At 33.7% G+C, this 21,313-nt stretch overlaps 1 protein-coding gene across 1 annotated transcript in view; it reads right to left on the bottom strand.

Annotated features, from left to right (window-relative positions):
- The window catches only part of FAP (fibroblast activation protein alpha), a 90,510-nt gene that overhangs the window by 21,754 nt on the left and 47,443 nt on the right, over positions 1–21,313 (bottom strand). Inside the window, exons 13-20 of the mRNA XM_051986265.1 lie at positions 19,928–20,032; positions 19,759–19,829; positions 17,437–17,490; positions 15,332–15,456; positions 10,654–10,701; positions 6,403–6,501; positions 5,707–5,776; positions 4,108–4,302 (exon numbers count right to left, since the gene is read on the bottom strand). Of these exons, the coding sequence (XP_051842225.1) occupies positions 4,108–4,302; positions 5,707–5,776; positions 6,403–6,501; positions 10,654–10,701; positions 15,332–15,456; positions 17,437–17,490; positions 19,759–19,829; positions 19,928–20,032 (767 nt within the window). The remainder of the gene's footprint in view (positions 1–4,107; positions 4,303–5,706; positions 5,777–6,402; positions 6,502–10,653; positions 10,702–15,331; positions 15,457–17,436; positions 17,491–19,758; positions 19,830–19,927; positions 20,033–21,313) is intronic.

The raw sequence follows: 21,313 nt of genomic DNA, 5'->3' as shown, positions 1-21,313 counted from the left end.
TTGCTTCAGGCCAGATTAATTGCAAATCTATGTACTCTGATGAAAAGTCCTGAAGCAGATGGGTATTAGCTTCTATAATTCTAGTCCTGCCAATCACCTTCTATCCTACTTTGTTTAAGGATATTTTTTGGTGGGGAGGGGTGTAAAAGAATATTTATTATTGGTGGAGTTAATTTTTTTCTTCTATTAAAATAGTGAGAATATATGGCTTAGATCTCATTTTGTACAAGATTCAGCAGGACAAAGTCTATTCTTTGGGGGAATTGTAGGGGAGACAATGGAAGGATTATAGTGCCTGGCTAATTATGAGTTACTTGGTATCCAATTCCCAAACACTCTTCTGGAGACACTGTGGTTTGAATCCTTCCCAGGATTATCACTATAATTCTATTCTTTTTATTTTTCTTGGCTTCTCAAAGCATCATGTTCCTTGACTTACCTTGTAAATTATTGTAGGGTAATAGCTTTCCAGCAAAGCCAGCATACGGCCACCCTACAGTCTTAACTGTTGCATATATGCTCATAGTAGCTAATAAATTTTCTCTACTTCTATAGTCATTTAAGTGCTCAATAAAAACGTCCAATTTAAAGGCTACTGGGAACCAATTCCTGGATTTATTCCCTATGTCCAGTTCTTACCTCTAAGCTCATTGAGGGCTGGATCTCTGTCTGTTGATTCTATATCCTCCACAGTGCCTAGCACAGTGCTTTACAAAAACCTAATGAACAAACGAAATCCAAATCCTAACCTCATTTTAAAGAAATTCAACATATCTGGTTAAAAGTCCCTCAAATACTGTCTTAACCTATTTAACTCTCATGACTTTCTTCTACATGCTACCTCAGCTTCTCACAGGATGGCAATACCCTTTATGTGGCCATTACCCTTAGTGTATCACTTTCATGTTTAAGATCTCTGAATTTCTTTTACTCAATCATAATTTTTTATTTTTTCATTTCTCCTCTGGCTTATTCTTTCCACATCTACTCTTCATCTTCCCTGTGATCTCCCTCAAAGCTGTCCCAAGTCATTACTCTTGCTGGCTACATGTTCCTCCCTTCCTAAATTTTATACTCTTGGAGAATCAGTTCAATGCTATACTATCTTTTATTCTCAAATCCTTCTTTTTTATTTTTCTTTATGCCAGTAGTATTTAACACAGAGCCTTGGCACATGCCAGTGTATTAAGTGATTAAATGAAGGAATGAAAAAATAGAAGTAATGAATGATATTAAGTCTTTCTTTAAACTCTAGATCAATAAGACTGAGGAAAGTAAGGATATGCAATAACTAAGCCCATCCTACCCTCATCTGTATATGCATCTCATTATTTAATTGGTATTGTTATAGTAACCAATGAAATTTGTACTTTCCTGTTTTGTGATGCTAGAAATGAAGGAGATTGGATTGGATAGTTTTAAGGTCCCTGTCAAATCTGTCTATGAACTACTGATCGGAGTTCACATGGAATGCCCATACAAAGGAACACAAGAAGATGCTAAATATTACTCTAGCAATCTCACAAGCATTCATTCTTAAATGTGCACTTTGCACTTATAATAATTAAATATATCTAAAGTAAAATATATAATGACTTATGGTTCAAAGAAGTTTTTTGTATGTAGCTTATATTGTTCATGCAATTGAGTGTGTTTCTTTTTTCTTTTTTTCCCTTTCCTTTTCTTTTTTTTTTAAATACTAGGATCACTGCCAAAACAAGTAAGTTTTTAGCTCTACCAACCTTGGGAAAGATCCTATTGAATTACAAATGAGACATAATGTTCATCCTTGTATTTTAATGTAATCCTCAGGATTACAAGACATTTGGAACTTGTAAACCAAAAGTTGGTTTCCATTGCATGATAGAATACAAAAATGTGAACCACAGTAACAAAAAAGCACACAATGCACCATGGAATAAAGGTTATAACATTGTTAATATTCTTATTAAAGACAAGGTTTTAGAACTGGAAAAGACTGTCATAAAAATTTATATTACATAAGGAATCTGAAATAGTGAAATCCAGGTAAATTTTTACTAGGATTCAATATTATGCCTGTACATTAGCTATATTGGTTTTCTAATATTGTACCTACCATTTTACCATTTGTCATTCAAGCAAATCTTTATTATTTGAGATATGTCATTTATGTGAATGTGAGTATTTTTGAAAGTTCATTTCCACAATAGGCTGAAATAAACGCAAATTAATGAAACAGGATCTTATATACTTTTTAATACTAAAGTTAATACTATTCTGTTTGAAAGTACTTAAAACATAAGTATAATATTATCTAATCTAGGGTTATTTGTATCTAATGCAAACTACATGAAATACATACATAAATGTGTATGTGTGTATTTATTCTTTTCCTGGAAGCTATTAATGACTTTAAGGACTTTTAACTTAAAAAGAGGCAGTGAGGTGGTACAGTGGATAGAGAGCACTGAACTTGGAGTCAAGAAACCTTAAGTTCAAATCCCACCTCAGGTACTACCTAGTTGTATAATACTAGGCAACTAACTTAACCCTGTTTGTTTCAGTTCTCTCATCTATAAAATGAGCTGGAGAATAAAACAGCAAACCACTTCAGTATCTTTATCAAGTGGATTCATGAATAGACAAGCACAAGTGAAAATAAATGCCAACAACTTAAAATTCTTAACAAATCAATGTAAACTAATAATAATAATAATAATAGAAACAGGACTTGCAATTCCATTGTTCCTTTTTAACTCTGAATTAATGAAATGCCCCTCCCAATGGAGACCAGTTAACACCTTTTCTGCAAATTGTAGTCTTAGAGAATTTCCCAGAAACCTTAAAAGCTAAGAGATTTTTGCCCATGGTCTCACAGATAGCATGTGTTTGATTTGAGACCAGAATACAGGTCAGCTCTCTGTCCCCTATGACCTATTGCCTGTGTTAGTAATAATACTAATGATAATGATAATACTATAACAATAGTTAACATTTACAAAACATGGTTTGCAAGTTTGCAAGACACTTTACCAATATTATCTCATTTGAGACAATTTAATTGTTCTTCCTTGCTACAGAATTGCTCTTGATCTTCTAGTGTAATACCTACATGCGTTTTATATGACCAAGACTGAAATTAGCTTAATTTGATTTAATTGACTTTGTGAACTATAATTTATTTTTTCAACAAAGGCATGGACTTTGTAAAAGGCTCTGTGTTGGGCTTTGAGAAGGAAGCAAAAATTTACGTTTTCAATATTATTTACCTACACATGAAACAAGGATATGAGTTCAGAAACTACAGATAAATACTAATGCATATTTATTGATAGTTCTTCTGCATGTTTCTAATGATTATTTTCTTAATATTTCTGACAAAAATGAAGCAGTCACAAATTGTATTTGGGAATGAATATGAGTGAAAATACTGGATTCTGAAATATATTTTAAAAACTTCTGTCTTTTCAAGATTAACTCTTCAGTGATATGTGTTTTCTGAAAACATGCCCTCTGAAAACAAAGAGAGAAGTTCAGAATATATTTTTAAGGTCATGGTTTAATAACACTGTCTTTAAAAGTCTTTAGTAAGGCAGAACTCTGAGCCCAAACTTCTACTCAATATTTATCTATTGTCTATCTAATGTACCTATCTACTTACCTACCTACCTACCTACCTACTTAGGTTCATCTATCTATCTATCTATCTATCTATCTATCTATCTATCTATCATCTTTCAACCAGAGTTAGAAATAACTGAAAAGAAATCAGATGTTCTGGTTTTCTGGGGACCATCTTTTTATAATTATAAATAGTCAAATTATAATGATGACAATTCTGTCATTCATGAGACCACTTTAACAAACTAGATGATAGCTTCTATCAGAATAAGAAATATATAGTTTTTGTCCTTTCACCAATATAAAACAAATGTTAAATACTTTCTATTTTCTCTGATTCTTTTTTCTAATCCTGGCCAATAAATGCTCAGCATCTTTAAAGTCAGTAGCAGTCTGAAATTGAGTCAGAAAAATAGGTACCAGGAAGGTGAAAAAGAGGCATTGAAAAATCAGCAAATAATACTTATTAAATATCTATTAATAGGCATATGGGAAAGCACTCACTTTACAGCAGATATTTGATCTTCAACTTCATAAACTCCCAACTTCCGATACACAGCATACAGCAATTTGTCACCCTGAAAAGCTGTTCCCCTGCCATCCACCAAGGCAACAATGATGTCTTCTTTACTTGCTAGGTATGTTATCCAGCTAACTGCAAATAATGGTCTCACACTCTGACTGCAAGGACCACCATACCTAAAGAACAAGGTAAGACTGATTTTTTCTGTTGATTTTGATATTTATTACTGAAATATACTCCATATATAATGTATATCATAAAGTATACTTTCTTTATAGCAAAAACTATAACAATACTAAAAATAATTAAAAGCAAATTATATTACAAATGAAACAATTACAATGAAGATCATACTTTTGTTAAGGGCCAAAAATGAAAATCTTTGGAGCATACAACTCTCCAAAAAGAATTGTAGAAGTCTATGTATGGGGTATGCATGTCAGGAGAAACATAAAATCTTAGAAATATCCTTTGGCTATCTGTTTCTTTCTCAAATAGCCATTTTAAAATAATGTTTTAAGAACACTAGGTACAGATCAGCAATAATTTGGAGTATGTATGATTCTGTTACGTGTCATCCATTTCTAGTCTCTATAGTTTAATAATTTCATAAGATTTATATATGAAAAACACCCAAGAGGTGCTAGTCCAACTCCTTCATTTTACAGACTTGTGAACTTAATCAGATAATTGCCTGGTTCCCATAGGTAATAATTAACAAGATTAGGATTTGAACCTAGAATTGGAACCCATCTGATTTCAAACCCAGGACTCTTTGAATTAGAAAACACTACTTTTCAAACTATACCATTCAAAAGGCCAATATTTTCAATGAAAACTTTTTATAGTAAAAGTAGTGTGATTTACCCATCAGGTTGTTAACATTAGGATGGTTCAACAGAGAAAATAGAAACAAGTCTATCTAAAAATCACAAATACTACACAATTTATTTTAAATCGCTATCCTTCATTTATAGGGGGCAATGTGAGGGTAATGGATGTAGGCAGCTATGTAACTTTGAGAAGGATATTGTCATTGTTAAGTTGTCTAGTCATATATGATTCCTCATGACCGTATTTGGGATTTTCTTGGCAAAGATACTGGACTGGTCCACCATTTCCTTCTCATCTCATTTTACAGATGAAGAAACTGAGAGAAACAGTATTATGTGACTTTCCCAGGATCACACAGCTAGAAAATGTATGAGGCTGAATTTGAACTCAGAGAAGATGAGTCTTTCTGACTCCAGGCCTGGCACTCTATCCATGGAGTGAACTGCCTCTTTATCTTTAAATGTTCTAGAAGACTTTATACAATAATAAATTATAGAAAAAGTGCAGACCTGTATTGGTATAGGATTGTTTCTTCATTTAGGAGTCCCCTATACCCGTAAAATCACACATCTGCTTCCCATCCCGTAAACTTTATTTGCTCTGATTAGTGGAAAAATCAAGATAAATCTCTGAACACAGGGTGAACACAAATAGCTAACAAGAAGGGGAAAATTTACTTATTTTCATCAAAGAGAAGCATTCAACTAAAAGATTTTCAATACTGAACAAAATGAAGTGCTACATACACTTGAATTAGTAGAGGATATTTCTTTGATCTGTCAAATTGAGGAGGAAGAAGCATCTTGTACCACAAAGCTGAAAAAAGAAGAAAAACTTTACAAATTACTCAAAACATTTTTATGGGATGAGTTATAATAATAGCCTGTATTTATATAGTGCTTTATGCTTTGCAAAGTATGACATGTTATCTCATTTTATTCTTAGAACAACTCTGCGAGGGAGATGTCATTATCTCCATTTCATAGATAAGAACACTGAGGCAGACAGAGGCCCTGAGTCACACAGCTAATTGAGTGTTAGAAGAGTGATCAAAACTCTTGTCTTCCTGCCTGTAGGTCTAGTACTCTATCCACTGTACCACCTAGTTCCTTAATATAGGACACTGGAATTAATACTTACTGTAGCGGTATAGCAAATAAGACGAAAATCAAGGAAACATTAAAATAAGCCAATAAAAAATAGTAACAAAAAGCTAGAGCTATAGAAGACTATACTATCAATTTTTAACTTAAATATTGAATTTGATTTCATTTAATTCATTAATGTTTGGAAATAATTAGTAAATCTATAAAGATTGTGAAATAGTGATTCTTTACAGTGTACTGTGCATCTCTTCTACTGCAGCTAAAAAAAAAAAAGCAAGCAATGACTATGCAAATAATATAGGTGAGTATGTGCATTAACGTTTTTAAAGATCTTACTAATTCCATCCACTTCAAGTTTCTTAATTTCTTCTTTGGGCATTTGGATATCTTGAAGAGCCGTCTCTAAATCTTTATTTTCTTCAAGTATTTTAATTTCTTTGGGAAAAAATAAAAATGTTAATTATGACTAACTTTATCCATGAAGAAAACAATTCACTTTCTTTGAATTCAGGCCCACTCTTTGGATTTACAGTATGCTAAGAAATGAAAGTGGTTGAGGACTTGCATGATGACAAGACAATGCTGAAGAACTCAGATCTCTGCACCTGCCCAACTATTCTAAAATAGACTTTTATTCATTCATTTATGTACATTTCAGGTAGGGAAGGACCAACTGTACTGCTTCTTGGACTTTTTTTTTTCTTGGTGGGCTGTGGGGAGTACAGATTTGCACCTGTTTGTCTGGCATCCTAAGGACATGAACTGACTGTAGTTTCTCCTTCTGTCCACTAAAAAAGAAATGTAAAGGAAATAAAATTCTAGATGTTAATCTTCACAGACTTACAAAAATCCACTCTGTGTTTATCATGAGGTTTAACAGTCAGTCAGTTAGTCAACAAGCATTTATTAAGTATATGATATCATACTATTGCTTTTAAGGATTTTGTGCTTTACTCAATTTTTGTGTGTAGAAGTCACCCTAGGTTCTCAAAAGTTATCCAAGCAAAGATCAGATTTTGACAAGTCTTACAAACAGGAAAAGCTTCAAGTATAAGCCAAGGAGCATATGCGATTGCCTGTACCCTAAGGACCAACTTATTCAAAGACTCAAGAGGAGCCTCAGCATTAGGGTAGTTACTAGTGGATGAATTTTTCCAGCCATAACTATTCAACAAGCTATTTACTAAGATCCAGAGAGATTTGGTCTGACCCAGTGAGAGCAGTATCTGCTTCAGTGAAATCACAGAAGCTTGAAAATTCTACGTTAAAATATTTAAGTAGAACTAACTTCTATCTGCAAGATGTTTCTTTAAAGACATCTTTCTTACAAGTTCTATTTCTTGGCAAAAATTGCTACAGACTTCCTCTCTGTTTTTGATCTTAAAGAATCTAAAAAAGAGGTACTTGTTCCACTAGAGATCATTTATGCTTATCTCTTGATCATTGAACCAGAATAAATCAATTGATCTATTGAAGGTCTGCAAAGTTGTTGGAATATACACCCAGGCACCCAGTAATAGATGGCCCCTTCTGAACTACAACAACCACTCTCGGCTTTCTAGGGAAGCTGTTTATGCAGAGTTAGCCACATTTCTAAATGGGGGTCTGGATGACTCATGGAAAATGGCAATTGACACAAGAGAAGAACATCCTGTAGGCTTTTGTTTTTGTGCTGTTTCTTTTTTTGAAATTCCCTTTGAGGATTAGGAACTGGAGGAGTATTTGCAACTACATCTAAGTTTGCCAGAAGGCTTCCATTATAGCCCTCAGTTTTCGTATATTTCAAACATTCTGATAAAATAGCCCTTTTTGGCTTAAACATGCAATACGTAATCTTACCGCAAATGCGAATATTGTAGGGGTGGTTTGCACAAAAATCCATTGAGATATTTGAAATAAACTTAAGATTTTGGGGGGGGGGTAGAATTGTGGGTAATTTAAAAATAATTAAACTTCTGGAATTTAAACTTCAGACAGTTAAACCAACCAAGAAAATGACATCAGTGTGATTCCAAAAGTTATTATTTGAGAATGGGCTATATAACCTAGAAAGGAGTGTGAATTCACAATTTTAACACACAAGTTATAAATTTTCATTCCCCTCAACATGACTTCTGTACATGGAGTTGCCATTGGCTCAAAAGGCATACTGGGTACAGAAGGCATATGGGATGTTGAAAAGAATGATAATCTCTACAACTTTGGCCTCAAAAACAAACAAGAAAATTATACGCAGACACCTATATTTATGCTCTAACCCACACTGCACATATGTGAAATTTTGAATCACTGGTTAGACTTCAAAATAAGTCCTAAAGTCTTTGGTTTATGCAGTACAGCTTAGTAAATTATGCCACAAAAATTATAACTGAGGCATTATGGAATTTTTATAGTTTAAAGTAAATATTTCAAGCCAGCTTTGAAGTTCATTCTTGCATTTAATAAAATGGAAAAGGTAAAGTCCACATGGTTTTTGTTTCTTTGCTTTCCTCTAAAGAAGAAAACTGGAGTTCAGTTTCCTTTGCATCTGATAAAAGCCTAATAATACAATCTTGAAAATGAGAATGTTTGTCAATCCTCCTAAGTCTTTTTCCTTTTTTGGCATATATTTTAATAGGTAAATGCCAGAGAACACGAACCCTGGAAAACAATAACTTCAATTTCTTTTCAATTAAGAATTATTTAACAGGCACTGTGGTGGGCAATAGGCATATAAAGACAAAGAATGAAATAATCCCTTCTCCTGTGTAGTTTACATTCAAATGAAGACAACAAGTATAAAACAAGTATGTGTGTGCATATATTATATATATGCACATATACTCAATTAAAAATGACTAAACACAAATATCCCTACTAGACATCTCTACCTTCTACTGCCTAATTTTGTGTTAGATTCAATATAATTTAACTTCTAATTTATCTTGTCTAGTTTGAGTTCCATATAAATGCCAACCAGATGAGGTTTCCTTTGTGGGAAGTGAGAGCATCCATGACAGCTGTGAACAACTTTAAGGGATATATATATAATGGAGCTTTTTTATTTGATTGATACTATGATTAGGGCTTATACTTTGGGATTTGGCACAGCATTTAACACAGTACCTGGAACATAATATAGTTATAAATATTTATTGACTGGCTGACTGGTTATATTACCTAATTTTGTTATGTTATGCTCTTGATATTGTGTTTCAGAGTAAATGATTTGGATTATGGTATTTCAAAAATTATATAATAGCTATATAACCAAAAAAAGATTACATTGCAGGCTGATGAATCTTGACAAATGAGATTATTTGGTATTTGAATCAGTTTAATTAAAAACATTTAAGAAGCTCAATACTATATGCCAGGCACTATGCTAGGAATTAAATTAAACCTAATGCTGCTATTTCTTGACCTTCTTTTCCTCATTCCCCTTAAAACCTAGCTTTCACCTCTACAACTATCCCAAAACTATTCCCCCAAAGATAACTAATTACCAAGTCATGGGATTCTGTATTTAGACCTAAGAAGGGAATTTTGAAGCCCTTGATACTATTATTTCTTGACCTTCTCATTCCCCTAAAACCTAGCTTTTCACCTCTATAACTCTCCTAAAACTATTCTCCCTAAAGTAAATAATTACCAGGTGATGGGAAGCTGGTTTTAGACCTAAAAAGGGAACTGTGAAGCCCTTAAGTCCAACTTTATTTTTCAGATGAGTATATTGCAGCCCAGAGAAATTAAATCATTTGACATACAAGTGAGTAAGTGTCAGAGACAGGATTTGAATCTAGGCCTTCCTGACTTGAAAAGGATTTATTTTAATACCTTTTTCTGTCTCCATCTTGATGTCTTTGCAGCATCTGAAACTCCTCCCACCTCTGTCTCTTCTATTTCATAATTAGCTATTCCTTTGCTTTAGAGAGAGCTTTATGATGTTTCTCTTTCTCTTCTCTTCTCTTTCTTTACCTTAGATGAATGTTCACCTCGGGAGTCCTTGGACCTCTTCACTTTCTATACTTTTCCCCTTGCTAATGTCATTCAGTTATTGTTCCCATATCTTTAAGTACCACCTCTAAGCAGATGATTCTTGAATCTACATGAGGGTGGGGGAGGAATCTTTCACTGCAGTTTTAAAGTCTAATAACTTAAAACTATACGAAGATTTTTCAGGACACTCTATATTTCTGCTGCTGTTGGAACATCTTTCTATAGTTACCTGTATGCCCTACCAGCAGCCCAAGCTGTTTACATCTAATCCAATATCTTCTTCAAAAACCGTATCCTCTGTGATCCTTTCCCCTTAGACTTTGCATAGGACTTTGTTTGCAATTCTGTATTTCACTGATCAAGTATCACTGTATATTATAATTACACTGTGTTTGTGCCTTACCCTTTAACCAGATTGTAATTTTTAGGAAACCAGGAATTGTATTTTATCTAAAGGCTGATTCTTCCCCAAGCCCATAGCACAATACTTGGCATAGAAGAGATGCTTAATTAAAACAAAACAAAAAATCTTGGATTATAGCATTTTATAATGGGATGTTTCTATTATAGACTCAAGGGAAAAAGAATATAATATGTAAAATAAAGTACCTTGACCGCTGTAGCCATCATATAAGGTGGAAATAGGAACACCAGGGCCTATAAGCAGAATCAAAACAAAGATATGATTCATATTTAAAGCATTGCTCAATTTTCAACAAAAATTTGACATTTCAAAATAACTTTGATTTGTCTCAGGGTTACATACATCTTTCATTTTGCAGTTATTCTTTTCCTGTAGAGAGGTAAACATCACCTTTAAAAATACATTTAAGCAGCTCATGAAATCAGAACTCAATCAAAGAATAAGATTGAGAGAAAAGTGGCTTTGCATGCACTTCCCAACAATATTTCTGAAGAGTTATGGTGATGTTACTAAGATGACCCCAGAAGTAAAAATGTCAAATGGGCTTCTGGGAAGGTGTCATATCATATTGGTTAAGATGAATGGTTTTTATGTGATGATGCTAGCATCAAATAAGCTTCACAACAGTGCTTGGAGTTAGTTTTCCTTCTGGACCACTTGCTTCTCTGCCTAGTTGGTTAATTTCTGCGAGTTAATTCATCATCTTTTTTCTTTTAATGTAAAGGCAAAATTCATGCAGAAATCTCAACATTTCTCAAATATAACCATTTTTCACACTGAGGTAAAACTCTCCAAACTAGAATATGAGTTTGAAGCTAAGTAAATATTTACAGAAATTTAGCAATTCATTGTGATGTATAAATGTTGATTAGTGATATACCACCTTCATTTATTGTACAATAAAGTATTATATGAGTAATAAGTTAATTGGATAAATATTTTCAGATGGGCATGGGCTAGTGAATGAATTCCTATTCAGCCTTTAAAGTCCAGTTCAAAAGCCACATCTTCCATGATACTTTTGTGGCATCCTTTCCCTTTGGATTTCTTCATAGAACTTTATAATTCTGTATTTCATTGATTAAATATGACTGCATATAATAATTAATCTGTGTTTGCATCTTATCCTTTAACTTGGTTGTAACTTTTAGGGAACCAGGACAACAACTCATGCCCATCTGAAAATATTTATTCAATTAACTACTCACGTGATAGTAATATAGGCAGTGTCTATGAAATATATAGGATTTTCTTGTCAATTAGGTTATAAAGAAGAGGAAGAAAAAAATCAAGAATTCTTAGAATGTATTCTATCATTTTCATTCTGTATGATTTCTATGAGTTGTGTCAGTTAGCATAATATTGCACTCCAGATTATAAGAAAGGGGCAAAACTTCATAAAAGTTCCTATGAGTGAGGACTTTTGAGCCACTAACTCTTTAAGTTCTCCCAGGGTCCTTTAGGACCTTAGGAGAAGAGCAGGACATGGTAATAGTTGACATTTACATAATAAATTAAGATATCTATACATTATTGCACATGATCCTCACAAAAACCATGTGAGGTAATAGCTATTACCATCTCCAAACAACCTTGTTAAGTGGAGCTATTTTATCAATGAGGAAACCAAAACTAAAAGAGAGGGTGAATGATTTATTAGGAAAATATCTAAATCTAAGTCTACTGATGCTCTAGTAAACAGTTATAGAAGCTTCTCCTGATAGACCTCTCACAACTCTTGAAGCAGCTCCCTTTTCAAAATGCACTAGTGTTAGCATCTAATTATTTTCAGTAAATAAGGCAGTCAATTAGCATTTATTATGTGCCTACTACTATGTTATGCTAAGCAGTGGATACAAAGAAAGGGGAAAAAATTTTTTATCAACACTATCTTATTTTATCCTCAAAACAAACTTTAGATATAGGTGGATGCTATTATTAGCTCCATTTTACAGATGAGGAAATTGAGCCTGAAGGAGTTTAAATTACTTAGGTTCACATTGCTAGTAATGTCTAAGACTAAATTTAAACTCTGATCCTTCTACTTCTGGTCCAGAGTGCTAGCCAATGTACCACTGACTTGTCCTAATAGAACAAAATAATAGTGTGATTTGTCAACACACTTAGATCTGTCAACTTGGAATTTTTTCAGTGATCCTTGTGAATAGGTAAAAGTTACAGGTTTAATGATTCTTAGATCTTCCAGTTCTCCATGGGTTTTTCCTACACTGGCACAGTGAATCACTTTACTGTATTTGCAAAAACACCAGATGAGGTGATGCTTTCCACATGGTTCATTTTTTTTTTGCCAAATATAAAATTACCATACTGAACAGGAAGCGTGGGTAGTGGTAAGAGAGCACTAAGCTAGGACCGCTGGGTTCTAGTCCTGGCTTTGTTACTAATTTGCTATGTGGCTTTGTGTTGAAGTTTTTTTAGCTATAAAAAGGTAATTAATGAGACTTACCTTACTTACCCCACAGTGTTTTTCTATTGATAAGAAATAATAAATACAAAGATGCAGTAATATAAAAATGAGTTATGTATGTGTAGATGTATCTATATGTTCCATTTTCGGATGTTTTTCAAACATGGTATAAATGGAAAGATAATTATCCTGGAAGTCAGGAGATCAATCCAATCTGTCACTAACTCGAGTGACTGTGAGCAAGTCAGTTCACTTTCTTTCCTTTATCTCAGAAATGAGGGAGTAGGACTGGTTGCCATGTAAGATTCCTTGTTGCTCTAAAATTCTATGAGTCTGTGAATTATAATAGCTAACATGCAAAGAATTTACAGTTTATATAACACTTATTTGCCTTATCTGATTTGATCTTTCTAAAAATCTTATAGATGAGGACATTAAGGTTCAGCAAGCCTCATGTGACTTCCCCATGGTCCTATTAATAAAGATTTGAACCTAAGCCTTGCTAACTAACACCAAATCTAATACTCTGGACCATTGCCTTCTCTTACTAATTTCCACAAAAGGAGGCATTACTTTCAGAATCTTAGACATAAAGTAGGGCAAATAAATAATGTATACCTTGAGAGATTACAATACTTTGGACATGGTTTTGAAAAGCTGGTCTAATGCCTAAAATATTTTCAAAAATTGCTTTATGAAAATGTTTCATGCAAATTGGCATATTCTGTCATGCTGAAGGGAATATTTTGGGGTAGAATTTTTATTTACTGTCATATAGTCAAAATGGTCTTTTAACTCACTATATGTGACTCTTCTCTGACTTAGCTTTCTGACTAGATAGATCAGCAGTGGCTTTATCACATATTGTGTGATCTAGTTACACTGACCTTTTCTCTCCTCACACATGACTGTCCTCCTATCTCGGTCTTTGTATCAGCCATGTCACATGCCTATTGTCTCAAATTCTGCCTCTCTCTTCTATTAAGACTCAGTTCAAGCAGTATCTTCTATAGAAAGCCTTTCTTGATCTCCTCAACTGCTTCCTAATTTTAACTACATTGCATATGTTTGTATTTATTCCCTTTATATTTTATGCTGCATATATTTTTATATATACTTGTCTTCTTTCATACTAATAAGTATTATTTTATTCTTTTTACTGGTCTCCCCAGCATCTAGCACCTTTTCTGACATACAGTAGGCATTTAGTAGATATTTATTGATTGATTAACCCTGAAAACTAAAGCAAACCTTATGGTCCCTTGAATAAAGGCAAGATTCTCAATCAAGCCTGTGGTTCCATTTTTCAGATCTTTGGGAGAAACTCCCTGTTCTACTCTTTGGTTTCCTTATTAAGGGAAGAGGGGAAAAGGAGTATATATATATGGTGCTTACTGCATGCCGGGTAGTGTGCTAAACGCTTTACAAATATTATTTCATTTGATCCTCACAATTCTGTGAAATAGGTGCTGTTATTATTCTCATTTTACAGTCAGGGAAACTGAGGCAAAAATTGGCTTACTTGCCCAAGGTCATAATCTAGTAAGTGTCTAAGGCTGGATTTGAATTTAGGTTTTCCTGACTCCAGGTGTCAGTATTCTATCTATATTGTATCATTCTTCATGGATTGTGGCAACTTTTAGGTTTACACAAAGAGACATACTATTACATCAATTCAAGGAGAAGTAATTGGATGATTAGAGAATCTCCAGCTATCAGTTTGGGAATTCACTAGAAGCTTGTTGTGTCATGTGAAATTTCTAATCTGCTTTTCAAACCTTGTAGAATCTAACTTTTTAGGGCATCTCTTTATGGGTTTTTTGACATGTTTCTTTGCTTGTCAACCAGGCTATTAGTGATTTGTGAATAAAGTATTGAGGGCCAGAAAATGCTATATGTCAGGAAATATTTCTATCATATAGACACATTCTATATCATTGATTTGTTGTGTGTTGTCTGATTGAAGGGAATAGTTTGTTGGAAATCCAGATAAATAATTTCTTGCAGATACAGTTAAAACACACACACATAAGATTAGAAAGTAAATCTCAAAACTTCCAAGATAATAGTTTTATCTTCTACTTTAGAGCAATCTAGTACTAAAACAATTCAAGATGTTCTAGAGTAGGAGTTCTTAATCTATTCTAGATCCTGGTCTTCAGTGGCAATCTAGTGAAATCTAACAACCTCTTCTGAGAATAATGATTTTAAATGCACAAAATAAAATATAGAAGAAAAGGAAGCCAATTATATGAAAATATAGTTATCAAAATATCTTAAGTTTTAAGTTCAGTTAAGAGATCCTGTCTAGAGGTTTGTGAAGAATTAGGTTAAAGTCTTTCTCTGGATAACCCAAATCCAGTAGCCATTCAATCATCAGGAAACTCTTTTTACACAGGGTCAGTCCCATTGACTTTGCCAGTTACTTTACATACCATAGCACATAAGTGAATAGTACTTAGCGAAGTTGCTGAAACTTGCTGAATAGTATTGGCATCTTTCTTTCCTTAGAACACAAGTGAGGCACTGTTTCGTTGGAGGATAGCTTCCAATGCTAATTCTAGAAGGAAATTAAAATAACATGAAACTAAAGTTTTTCAATTGTTTTTATCCAAATGTATTGCATCATGTAAAGCACCTAATTTAAATATCAAGATACCAAACCCACTCCATTTTCTACTGCCAATATGGCTTTTAGTGATTTCTAAACAATACATTTTTTCTATAACCCGATTTATATCTGGGCCAGTATAAAACTTGACTATCATGGGAATGTGGATTTAATGCTACAAAGGAATACACAAGCCATCTTGTATGAGTGAACTGCGAACCTGGAAAGCTAAATGTTTTGCCTATGGTCACAAAGTAAAGCATCAGATATAGAATATAAACCTAAGTACTCTAAAATCCTTTCATAATTGACATCAGGCTAAGAGAATGTTCAGACACTGTTTTGGGAAATGTAAGTGACTCTCTCCATGGTTTGAGATTTCCTGTAATGTTCAGGCTGCTAAACAATCAAAGAGTGTGATCTCTCCTCTTCAGACAGTTTAAGAATTGGCTAAATTATTTTCTTGTTTGTTCTATATTTGTGCATAGGTACTAAACAGGTTGTAAAATTAGAAAATTATGAGAAAATTCTGCCCTTGCTCTTTCCTCAATCATCCAGAAGTAGGGTGATTTGGCTCATATAATGGCTTATTTGCAATGTGTTTTCCCATCGCTTCTCTTTATTCTTCTTCCAAAGTAAGCTCTGTGCAGTGGACAATAATAGCCTTATACTCTGGCCAAGAAAGGCTTCTGTCCTAGTGGGTTTTGGAAGATAGCAGCAGCAACTTTTTAAAGACAATGACTCAGGACTATAATTGCTTAGACACCTTCCCAACATGAGAAATCACCACTATCCCTGGTTTTAGAATAGGCTATACTCTTGACCTTAGTGGGATGCCATTGGTGTTCCCAAATATACTGTCCACTTTGGGATTTGGGATTTAGATTCTGAAATTTGGCTGCAGTACCTGCCTCCAGGGACCTCACTGACTTTCACTATCTTTCTAGGGCCTTGAACAAGGAAAGAGGCTCTTCATGTTGGAGATCTATGCCTTTCATTCCTGAGAGGGTAGGAGAAATTGTTGGAATGGCCTCTTTAGTCTTCCTGAACCCCTCATAAAGCTACATATTTGAGGACACTAACTCTGGGATCTGTACATTGAAAGCAGGAGCTCTGTTCACCCATGGAGGCAGATCTGAGACCACAGAGCAGCCAATTGTTATCATTCCACATGGGGCTGAGACTAACTAAGCTGGGGCCTCTCAGAGTACCTTGAATTTTAGCCTGCCCACCTTGGACACTTTGAAAAAACATGTAGTTGCACACTGATTAGATAAGGAACAAATATGGAAATACTTCTTCTCAACCTATTATAAATCTGTAATACCTAATGTGGGCCCTTTAATTTTTTAATACATTTTAAAATCAAATTTTTATGTAGAAAGGGATCCTGCAAAAATTATTTACTGCTCTTCCTCATCTCCTTCCTTACTCCCAACATATACACCCCCTAGCTGCAGTCTATGGACCCTTTAAGCATGTACTGACTGCTATAGGCCTAAGAGAAAGAACCAGATAAATAATTAGGCAAGAGCCACAATTCATTATTTTGTATGTTTACATATGCAATTATTGTCTCTTCCATTAGAAACAGGAATTGTTAAAAAACAGGAATACTTTTGTCTCCTCATCTCCAATGCTTAGCTCAATTCTTGACACATTTTGGCACTTAATATGCTTGTTGGTTGATTGAAAATTATTTGTGTTTGAAAATGTACCATTTTGAGCTGAATTACTTTTATTGTTTTTTCCTCTGCATAATGATATGGCACCACTCAACTCTTCTATTTGTTTATTTTTTCTTATTATTTATTTATAATTTTTTAATCATATTATTCTTTAAACTATTGTTTATTGTTCTGGTTTTCTGGTATAGATTTATTAAAACATTTATAATGTAAGTAATAAAAAGAATCAAGCAAATTTTACCTGTAAATATTCCTCCTCCCCGGGTAATTTTCAAATTCATTACTAGAATAGAACCTGTAAATACAGTGATAACATAGTTCAAGTTAATTTTTATCTGGTTTCCTATTAACTAAATTCTTTTTTAAACTTTGTTCCTATATGGTATAATTGGATGGTTATATAATAAGATCATAATGCTACTACTGATTCTAAAGTGCTTCTTGAACTATCAACTTGCTGATTCTAAAGTGCTTGTTGAGCTAGGTGGATTAAGCCTGAAGGCAGATCATCTGAGTTCAAATCCAGTCTCAGATACTCACTAGCTATATAACCCTGAATAAATCACTAGAATTTTGCCTCCATTTCTTTATCTGTAAAATGGATTGCTATGGATATCAAATGAGATAATATTTGTAAGTACCTAGCATAGTGCTTGGTAGATAGTAGCCACTATATAAATATTAGCTGCTATTATTGTTATGATTCTTATTATACACTTTAGGTAACATCTTTGGTTAACACTTATTTGAATATTTAGCTTCAAATAAATTTGCTTCAAATGTTTTAGTATTTTATATTTATGAAATAATCAGTGTCCCAAAAGGCTCTTGGGATACCCTATCTAATAAAGTACTCAATTTCAGGGGACAGATAATAAACAATATAGAAGTTTAAAGAAGACAGAGCTATATGTGGGTTAGAACCTTAGAGAAAGACTTGATGGAGGAGGTGAGGCTTGAGTTTGGACTTAAACAATTGATAGGATTTGTATATATTGTAGGGAAAAAAGCAAGAATATTTCAGATGCAGACAACAACCTGAATAAAGGCACAAGGCATGGCTTATATAAGCAGTGAGAAGACTATTTGGAGTGGAGTAGAGGATAAGTCATGAATAAGTAATATAAGATATATGAGTTGATAAGATAGGACCAATTTGTGGAGGACCCTGAATGCCAAACTTAGGAGTGTGGAGACTTGATTAGATAGACAAGACGATATTATAGGTATTTGATGAAGGGATCATGAAAACCATATGTTATAATGATTGATAGTTCATAGAAAAGATCACAGAAGAAAACCAGTTAGAAAACCATTGTAATTATTTACTTGGGAAATAATAAGGGCCTAAATAAAATAGATGTCAGTGAAAATTGAATGAATATTTCAAAGAACAACCTATTCTCATAATAGTTAAGAAAAACTCTTTCCAAGACCCTTGATATAAAGGGAAAGATGGAGTCAGAGGGTGGTCATGTAGAAAATAGTGTCAGTTTTGGGTTCTCATACAAATGTATTTTTCTCTATAGGTTTACAGTAATTTGGTTCTCTTGTCAGCACCATTAATTATAATGACTAATTAGGCCAGGTTATAAAGAATCAAAAAAGAAACTCAATGTATCAAAAATTCTTTCTGAAAGAGAATATTCCTTGAGCATTTATTTTTAAAATATTCCCTTTTTGAGAGGCAGGTTGGCAAAATGGAGAAAAGACCAGCCTTAGTGCTAAGAAGAAACACATTTGTCCTAAGTGAACTGTGTGTACATGGGTAAGGCATGTAGATTCGCAATGTCCTATGTAATTCTCTAAGACTATAAATCACTAGTGAGTTATTTATCTGCATTGATGAAATGTTTCTAAACCAAGAGGTAAGAATGAACATAACCTTAAAATCAGACATCAAGTCTCAAAACAAAACAAAATAGTAACAGCTAGCATTAAAGTTCTTTAAAATATTATCTTGTTTTATCCTTATAACAACCCTGGGAGGTAGGGGTGATTATCAACAACATTTTACAGATGAAGAAACTGAGGCCTACAGAGACTAAATGATTTCTTCAGGATCACACAGCTAGTGAATGTTAAGAAAAGCTTTTTTAGAAAAAGCTATATGGCTTCAGAGGAGAAAGATATGATCAATATGTAGAATCATGATAAGTAATACTTTAAAAATGCATGTTGATTGATTGAAGTTACAGGAAGTCATATTTTGGTTTGGGAGGGAAGAATTTCCAGATAATTAGCTGTCTAAAAGTAGAATGAGCTGCCACTTGAAGTAATAAGTTCCCTGTTACTAGAAGTGTTCAAGGGGAGATTATATGATCATGTGTCTGAGAGGATTCATATATCAAGTGGAGGAGCTTGTCTCAGTGACCTCCTAGGTTCTTCCAGCTCTGAAATATTTAGACTCCATGGCAGCTGCCCTTAGAATGCTAAACTATGACAAGGAACCAATCAATCTCGAAGGGTAATAGACTAAAAGAAACCAGGCAGTAGCATTTTTAGCTCAGTCTTAACACCAAGAAAAACACAAGCAGCACATCGTGCTATACAGAATACTCACAGTGAATCCTGAGTTACTTTGAATATGTTTATGGCCTCCCATTTGCCACTTGTAATTTGTATTGCATTTTCCTATAAAAAGACAAACATTATGTTCTGTAAATCTCAGTGTTATTTGAGCAGCCTCAAATGAATGCTCTTTGAGAAGCTAGTTCTTGGAAGGAACGTACCACAGTGTCATTGATGTAGTGAATGTGTTTGTAACCGTCCTTATCGCTAAATATTTTGTAGTATGAAATGCTGTCATAAGCAAAAACAGGTGCTGAGACAAAGAACTGAAAGATACGAACAGAGATTGTGGTTAAATCAGAAAAAGCTGGGAATAAATATCATTTCATTAATGGGCACTTAGGTTTACAACCATTAGAATCCATTGCCTTCCCTGGTTACTCATGGTATATATCAGAGATCCTGTCACATAAAAGAGAGTTTTTTGCAAGAGTTTTTCAGCTGTCAGTCACACATGATAGCTAACTTGCTCTTATTTGCTAGTTATTAAACTGTGCTTGTAACACTTCAATTATTTTATTTTATGGTCTCTTTATTTTGGTACTTTGAAATGTGAATTTAAAATTAAAATGCATTTACCTAACAAATATGGTACCTGATCTGCATTAAGGTCTTACAGATTATTTAGTTTGCCAGTCACAAACCTATGACAATCCTTCATAAAATATTTTTGAAACATTAAAATAATCCTAGTCATGGTAGTCTCTATTTTTTGGAGAGACTAAGCTGGTAGATCATTTAAGCTCAAGAATTCTGAACCATAATAGGATTAAACCCAACAGTTCTTCTGCAGTAAATCCATAACCAATATAGTGAACCCCTAGAAATTGAGAGCTACCAAATTTCCAAAGAAGGAGAGGACCAACCAGCCCAGAAAAAAAGAAAGTTAAAAATTCCTCTACTGGGATTAGACTCTTGAATGATGGTTGTACTTCCACCCTGGGTGAGATAGAGACCCAGTCTTACACAAAGCAAAACAAACAAAAACTATAAAAACACTGAAGACAACAGACTTTGTTCTTATAGAGCCATCAGGAAGCTTTTTTTTTCATTTTATTTTTTCCATTCTATTCGGTCTAAAACAACTCTTACTCTACCTTGTGGCTACTGGGATTTTTCTATCCCATAACCCACCCCTGCAGGACATGGAATTCTTAAAGGTTGCTGAAAATTACAGGATAGGGGAGATTAGATATTTTTGGCAACAGAGATATCACATTGGCTAGTAATGTTTGATTGATAGTCACACCTTGGTTGGAAGTAACATAATGGACTCCTTGATCTTCCAATAATGAGGGACAAGAATAACCTAGAAAACTTAGTAAGTCTTTAACATCTATGGGTTGTTTTCTCTTCTGTGAAATGTAATATAAACTATAAAATGGGGTATTTATATTAGTTGATCTCTAAGATAGATTTTAAAGCCAAAACTTTTAGTAAATTCTTAAGGTACATAAACTCAGATCCCTTTTTATTTATAATATGAAATGGTATGAAATATATACACATATAAACACATGCACATATCTAAAACACATATATACATA

Source organism: Antechinus flavipes, chromosome 3 (genome assembly GCF_016432865.1).
Source record: "Antechinus flavipes isolate AdamAnt ecotype Samford, QLD, Australia chromosome 3, AdamAnt_v2, whole genome shotgun sequence".
In the NCBI taxonomy this organism is placed as follows: Eukaryota; Metazoa; Chordata; class Mammalia; order Dasyuromorphia; family Dasyuridae; genus Antechinus; species Antechinus flavipes.
Note: the sequence above shows the minus strand (reverse complement) of the source record. Positions and strands in the feature narration are given on the sequence as shown.